The sequence below is a fragment of the Cyprinodon variegatus genome, unplaced genomic scaffold (genome assembly GCF_000732505.1).
Source record: "Cyprinodon variegatus isolate N-32 unplaced genomic scaffold, C_variegatus-1.0 Scaffold447, whole genome shotgun sequence".
NCBI classification, from domain to species: Eukaryota; Metazoa; Chordata; class Actinopteri; order Cyprinodontiformes; family Cyprinodontidae; genus Cyprinodon; species Cyprinodon variegatus.
The window spans coordinates 843,997-851,716 of record NW_015150900.1 but is presented as its reverse complement, the minus strand read 5'-3'; the positions used below and the strand labels follow the sequence as shown (position 1 = coordinate 851,716).

Below are 7,720 nucleotides of genomic sequence, written 5' to 3'. Positions count from 1 at the left end.
TTACATCGACTTTAAACAGAAGAGTGTTTCTGTCAGCTTGCTTATGTCTGAGATTGTAGATGCAGGCTGATATATTCAGATTAGGACTGCCACAAGCGCTTAATTTGCAAATCGATTAATCTGTCAATTATTTTTTTGATTCATCGATTAATAATCGAGCAAATGAAGTAATTTTGTACTTTTTACTTGAGTAAATTTTGATATGGGTAATTTTACTTTTACTCCGAGTAGAATTTAGGCAAAGTAAAGATACTTTTACTCAATTACAATTTGTTGGTTTATTTCAGAACTGGATTAATGCTTTTTATTGCTTTTATTTATTGTTTAATTCATGCTAAAACTATAGTTTGAAGTTTTCATTTAAAATCTCATATTGAGCACTTTTGTGTTACAGGTGCAAGAAATTCACGAGGGTCTGCAGACACTCAAGAGGATGGTGGCTGACCTGGAGAACAAGCAGAGAACCGTGCTGGGCGTGGCGCTCCCAGAAGAGAGTACGTCTTGTTTAGGACGCCGTTAGCTTAAGGTTTAATTTAGCTGCTCAGATCAGACTGTAACCAACAATTAGATAAAGAAATTCAACTCCTGTCACCATGAAGTGATTAATTGATTTTTTTTTTGTTTAGAAAATGTGTTTTATGGAGCTAATCACTTCTTTATGTAACATATTTTCACCGATTTCTCCTTCAGGCATGAAGAAAGAGCTTCAAACTCTTCGAGACGAGATCAAAACGTTGGCAGGCCAGATAAACAGGAAGCTGAAGAGTGGGTGCTTTAAAAGTGGAAGCTTCCCCACCCCCAGCTTTTCCAATGTTGACTCTTTTTGGAACATTTGTCTCTGCAGGTATTCAGCCTAAAAAGGGAGACGATGACGACAATTATATTCCAATCAACGTTCGGATGCAGCGCACTCAGGTAACGCATTAACAGGGTAAATAAACAGAAACATGCATGTTAAAATGCAATGACGGGAAACTTTTTTTAAGGTCAGTTAAGATCAAATTGACTTAAATATGCATGGAAACAGCAACCTGAACAGACGGCTTTGTAAACATTATTCTTCCACTTCTATCAATTTGGTTTGATGCTAACCTGACTCCGCCAGATGGATTTGCTCCGCATATCCATCTGGAAACCTTCCGTTGAAGAAATTTTGGGAAGGGGCGAAAATACTGGTTAGCTGATTGGCCTATGTTGGTGATAGACGGGCCAAATAAACCAATCAGATCAACGGAGCATATGACGTACTAACAGGGCGACGACGAAAACACAACCACAAGCCAGGCTACTCTTGCCGAAACCAGTCGGGAGAAGAGCAAAAACATCTTTTCCTCTGAGAAAAGCCTCCAGAGCAGTGTTTTGCTCTTCTTTCAGTGAAGAAATACTCTGTAATTCCGATAAAACTTGCTCGATAGCCACGCTAACGCTAGTTTCATCGGCTGAAGCCGCCATGTTCTTTAGACTGAACTGTCGCGCTTCTCGTTGCGTCACACCTCAACCCGCCTCAAAGCCAACGCTGATTGGACGTTCGTTTGGTGAACGGCTCCAAATTTTCTTTAACGGAGAGTCTCAAGACTGATCTGCGAGTGAAACTTTGAAAGCTCGCGAGATCAGGATGGTCTCACGAGGCTAGTTTGATGCAGCACCATAAGCAAGCTCCCTCTCCTAATATTTAACTCAGACTCTGACCACGATTTCTACATTTTTGATAAAAAAAAAAAAGGATGATTGAACCACTAAAAGAAATTTCCACTTTTTCCTTCCTTGAAATATCAGAAGAGTAAATGGCCTATTGTTATTTACGCTCCAAAATGGAGACTTTTTGCCCAGAAAAATCAGATACAAATTTTCATTTCTAGACTAAATGTCTTAAATAAATAATTAGTAATCCGACTTTTTTTGGATGCAGCTTTATGACTGAATTAGACTAAGTTCATATGATATTATGGCTGCTTTGTTTCACTGATTTCACCCTAAAACCTTCCTCCTTTCAGCACGCTGTCCTGTCCAAGGAGTTTGTGGTTCTGATGGGCCACTGTAACACCATCCAGGCGCAGTACAGAGACCGGAACGTGGAGCGAATACAGCGGCAGCTGAAGATCAGTGAGTAAAACAAGCTGCTTTTCCTTTCTTTTTTCGTTTCTCTTGTGTCTGTGGTTTTCAAAAAAAAAAAAAACAGTGACCGATCACTTCCTCTCTGGACGTTTCTCGATTCTTTCCTTTTTGGGCTCAACAGCTACAACCTGCCGACATTTATTCAAGCTACAGAAAGGGAATTGAAACTAGGTAGATGAAGTAAATACACCATTGTCTTTTTAAACCACAAATATTTTAATTCTCTTTTTGTTTTTTAAAGGGACACGTCATTTGTGAGGTTGAAAGTGCTGCTGGTGACATTTCGTAACTTCCTCAGATGATGCAACAATCTTAGTTTCTGTTTTTCGTTTTACTCATCTGGACTTTGTTTCTGGGAATTTAAGATATTTCGGATGCAGAAATCAAAGCTCTTCCTCATTAATTGGCTTTGTTGTGGGGAGTGGTGGACCAGTGGGAAGAAAAGGTTCTGAGTTCAAATCCCACACACTATCACAGTCTGCCACCCTGGCTCCCTGAGCAAGACCTGTAACCCCAGACTGCTCCCTGGGCGCCGCACAGTGGCAGCACTACTCCCCAAAGGGATGGTTAAATGCAGAGAGGGAATTTCCCCACTGTAGGAAAATAAAGGGATTTACATTTTACATTTACACAGGGTTTCCACAGGTCATTAAGTTATTAAATTATTAGTTTTAAATGAAGGCCTTAATTGTCATTAAAATTAATTAAATGTGATTATTGTGGCATCTAAAATGCTTTATTTAAAATGAAAGAAACTTCTATAAAAACATTTTCGTCAGATATATTGCGGTATATTTGCGTTGAACTGCTTCTGGTTGATTGTAGAGCCACATCTTTGGAAAAGAAGCTCGAGGCGGAGAAAAAGCTAGAGATTAAGAAAATGCAAAAAAAGTGGCTTGAAAAGGAGGAATTCGGAACATAGATGCAGCCCGTCGACGGTAAAAATGACAAAAGATTTTGCCGTCTTTATATGATAGTCATGGGTACTTTTTGGCATTAAAATTATTTCTAAGAGCATTAAAAAGCATTAAATTAGAGTTACTCATTCCGTTATAAACCCAATTTAGTTAGGCGAAGAAGGATCTTATAATTAAATAAGAAATGTAATTGATGCATCTATAGTCGAAGGGTTGTCAGACTTTCCTTGCTGTTTTTAAATAAGCAAAATTTGACATATTCCCCGTCATTTTAAACAGTCTGAGACGGACGTCTGCGACCTGCCCGGGGCGTTAACGGGCACGACTCTGATTTAAAAAGTTTCAGAGGTTCTTTTAGGCTCAGCGGGTTTTACTGTTTATATAAACTCTGATGTTCTGATTTCAGCTGGCACCAATGTGACAGATGAAGAGCTGGACGCCATGCTGGAGAGTGGCCAGACGGATGTTTTCACACAGAATGTGAGTCCATAGGAGGGGAAATGGGAGCTCGGTGGTGGAAATGACATATTAGCTGCCGTCTGTTAAGAGCCTCGGGTTGACTGGTTTGATTTGTTGTTGGCTCTTTAATTGCTTAAACTGGACACCAGATTTGGTAAGACGTTGACATTTAGACCAGATTGTCTTTAAATATTCACATCCTGAGCTTTTTTACCCCATTAAAGCAGTACTCCTGTGTTTTGTTTTATTTTATTTTTTTAGAGGGATTTAATTTGACAGACCAAAACAAAGTGACTCAAAAATGAGAATTGTTTGGAAAATTGTGGATTTTCAAAGTTGTGTTTCAAAAAACTCTGAAAAACGTCCATGCCCTTTTAGAAAAAATCTGTTCTAGCAGATTGAAAGTTGTATTTAGGTCTGAGCTTTGACTAAACCATCCTGCCACATGGATATCCCTCCACCGTAACCTTGACATCAAGCTCTGGCTTTGTGTCGTTGGTCTCCTGCTGGATGATGAACCTTCACCCGTCTTTCTCTGCCCCATACAGCTTTAACTTCCCGCATTTAGCTCCACCCATCAACTCTAACTGACTATCCTGTTAAAATGAGGCCATAATAGCCAAATTTGTTTTGCGTTTATTTCCGCCATGTTTACTAGAATGGGGCAGCACTAGTCTCCATGTTGGTATTTCTCTATTGTTCAGAGCATCAGAGCAAATACCAGTATCAGACTTTTTAGATTCATATTTGCGTATAGTCTAAAATCTGCCTCTATTTTTTTTTAGATCAAAGTTTTGCATTACTTTGGGTTGGTCAGTCATATTTAAATCTAATAAAAAGTCCATTAGTGGTTGTTTAGTGGTTTAGTTTACTTTTTGTAGGGTTGAAAGGATCCATTTCATAAAACTGAGAATTCAACAGCAAATGTCTGTGATTTCCAGATCCTGATCGATGCCAAAGCCACAAAGCAGGCTCTGAATGAGATCGAGTCCAGACACGATGAGATCCTGAAGCTGGAGAAGAGCATCACGGAACTGCATGAAATGTTCCAGTACCTCGCCATGGAGGTGGAGGCCCAGGTACAGCCTCGCCGCCGTAAAGCCTCCATTCTGCAACTTCTAAAGCAGGATTGGTTCTGATGCTTTTCTCGTCCTCAGGGGGAGATGGTGGACCGGATTGAAAATAACATCAATCAGTCTGTTAACTATGTGGAGAAAGCAAAGAAAAACACAGAGCAGGCAGTCACATATCAGAACAGAGCCCGCAAGGTAAAACTGTACTATTTTCAACACAACTCATTTCTAATCAAAAAGAAAAACAAAAAAAATCCTTTTATCTTTCCCTTAAATCTAAAAAAATATATATATATATATTTCTGCACTATTTCTATACATCTGGTCACAGAATCATTATTTCACCATCGAAGTAAAGACATGATGCTTCAACAGTTTCTGTTCAGCCTGCAATAAAGACGCATCGAGTGTCTCACCCAGAAACCTGGTTCATAAAGCTTAAATGGGTGCATCTAAAGAAAAACAAATATTGTCAAATCCTTATGTTTAAGTAATTAAGCTATTTTTACAATTATGACTTCATAAAATAAGCTTATCGTTTAATAAAAGAATATAGAATTAATACGTCCAGAATGCTGACTTAAATGTATCAGACACACTTTTAAATTGAGGCGTATAAAAGTATGTAAATGAAAATTTAAGTGAAAGGAAGAAGTGTGAAAATGTGGCACAGTGGTCCAAATTCCCCTTTTTCATGAAGGTGAAGATTGCATTTGGAAATAAATATCGCCTGGTGAAGGGGAAAGACTATAAAAGTATATTGTTGAAAAGTTGAGTGGAGGGAAAAGGAGGAGGAAGAGCAAAAACAGCAGCCTTAAAGGGGAACACACAGGTTTTTTTTTTGCATTGGCCCCTTGATAAATTATGAACAGTTTAGTTTGTGCCTTCAACTCATTGCCCATAGGTAGACGTTAACGGAACATCTTCAGAACAGCTCCAAATGACAAAAAACTACTATGGGCGAGTAGAACAGGATGTAATAACGTAAAATCAAGGGCCCAATGTAAAATAAAAGTGTTCCCCTTTAAGAAGCAGCAAAACACAGCTTAGGAAAAAAATGCTGCAGCTCTTTAATGCCGCTATTCATCCAAACGGAAGATCCTATACTGTGCATGCACATATTTCAATTCAGCCCATGTCTCTATACATAAAAATGTTTTTTGCAGTTTTTACACAAATTTAAAGGTGTTGTCGTAAGAGAAAAAGTGTGTATAAAGTGTATGAGAAGAAAAGAAAGACCTCAGGAGAGGCAGATATATCCCAGAATGCTTGGCGTGGAGAGATCTCGTCAAGCATTATGGGATTTACTGTCACAGAGGCTACCCGACAACAGCGACTAACAAAGATGCCGCAAGCACCGTGCGGTGGAGGCGGAGTTACGTGACCAATGGGGAACAAAAAGCAATGATCATCTGTTCAGTCAGTTAACTGAGTTCACTATAAACCCACTATATATGGATGAGATGATGGATGAGTTGCAATCTTTTTTTCAGTGTAGGTTTTCCCTCTTGGCAGCGGGTACAGGGTTGTGCAGGTGCATTTTTTTTTTTAAGTGTAGAGAGCTGGTCTTTTAAAAAATTCCTCAAATCCTCCACTATACCTTTAATGTTATAGTGGAGGATAAACCCTCAAACTCAATGCTATTTCTGACATTTTGAATTGAAAAAGGTTCCTGGATAGAAAGCAAAACGTCTTCAAACTTGGAAACAAATACCAGTGGATTGTTGTTTTTTTTTTTTTGGAATGAACCTGGATGACTGAGAACCTTCACCAGTATAAAGGAGGATGTTTTTTTTCCGGGCGGATCATCAAAAACATGGACCTCCTAATTGTTAATCATTCTGGTGATATGTTTATGTAAGGCCGTCCTCCGTGCTCGGCCCCATTTTCCCTTACCGGTGGTATGACATAGTGGAAAAATTGCTAATTTTTTTTTGAAAAGTAAGCTTGTAGGATCAATGCAAAAAGCTAATTTTAAACGAAGCGTGCACAAACCCATTTCACCTCGTGCACGCTCTGGCAGTGAAGAGGGTGAATCTTTACAAAAAATCACATAAATCCTCCACTATACCTTTAATCCTGTTTTATCTTCATTTTCAGTCGTCTCAATGTTGTATTTTTCTCTCCCTTCTGCAGAAAAAGATTTGGATTGCCATCTGTTGTGCCATCCTTCTCCTCATCATAGTCATTGCAGTGGTCACCACTTTTGTGGGTTGACACCAAGCACAAATGTATCTACATCAAGCTGACAGGAAGAACGGGTGAATTTGGTCTGCGTAGATTTCCCTCCTCCATCCTAGTCTTCCTGTAAACACAGATTTTCATCTTCAAGAAGAGATGTGCCCCTAAGTGCTGCAGTTTTTGACAGTCTCTGTTCCACAAATCAGAGGCTGGCGTCACTGTTACTTCAGCTGCTCCTCCGTCATGCAGAAGAAAAGCAAAAGGAGGAACAATAAACGAGCTTGAGCAAGGCACGCTGCAGTATTTAAACCCTGACACTGATTATTCTGTTCTCAGGGAAAAAAAAAACAATAACTGTTGATTCTTGTTACTCCTCTGCATGAAATTAGAGACCTTAAAGAACAATTTTTTTTAGCCTTACAGGAAAGACTAATAACTGTACATAATGTAATGTTGATGATTTACAGATGTTTTTGTTTCTTTTAACTTGATAATTTTTTTTCAAACTGCCTTCATGTAACAATTGTAAATATGTTGTGGTCCCTGACACAAAGCAGCATTTGTAACACTAGTAAAAAGCTTGTATTTATAATTTGAACATAAAAAAAAACAATCGCTAATTAGAAAAGCCTTTAAAATGGTGCCTTCTCCTTTATATCAACCTGGGAACATTGTGTTTTTGCACCAATGCTGTTAAAAAGGGATGAAGTTGCTTTAAATCGCGTGTTGTAACATGGTTTGCCTCACAGCTGTACTTCTGTTAACCTTTTCCAGTCTGTCCACGACATGAGAAACCACTTTATTTATACAGATCTGTAACTAACTGCTTTAATTTTACATAAAGGAAATGATCTCCATTGTACTCTTTGTTACTGAAAATGTTTCCCAAAAAGAAAAATTGCTCTCTGTAAGATACGAAAGAGTCATGTCGCCTTTTCCCCCTCCCATTCAGCTGAATAGCAACAAGTAGGGGAG

General features: G+C 38.8%; 1 protein-coding gene across 2 annotated transcripts in view; it reads left to right on the top strand.

Moving 5' to 3' along the window:
- The window catches only part of LOC107093814 (syntaxin-4-like), a 13,656-nt gene extending 6,054 nt beyond the window's left edge, over positions 1-7,602 (top strand). For both annotated transcript variants that reach the window (XM_015389100.1, XM_015389099.1), the window contains exons 3-10: positions 395-494; positions 691-765; positions 845-915; positions 1,995-2,103; positions 3,439-3,512; positions 4,433-4,570; positions 4,649-4,759; positions 6,701-7,602. In XM_015389100.1, coding sequence (XP_015244586.1) covers positions 395-494; positions 691-765; positions 845-915; positions 1,995-2,103; positions 3,439-3,512; positions 4,433-4,570; positions 4,649-4,759; positions 6,701-6,781 — 759 coding nt within the window. In that variant the 3' untranslated portion in view covers positions 6,782-7,602. The remainder of the gene's footprint in view (positions 1-394; positions 495-690; positions 766-844; positions 916-1,994; positions 2,104-3,438; positions 3,513-4,432; positions 4,571-4,648; positions 4,760-6,700) is intronic.
- The last annotated feature ends 118 nt before the right edge of the window (positions 7,603-7,720 follow it).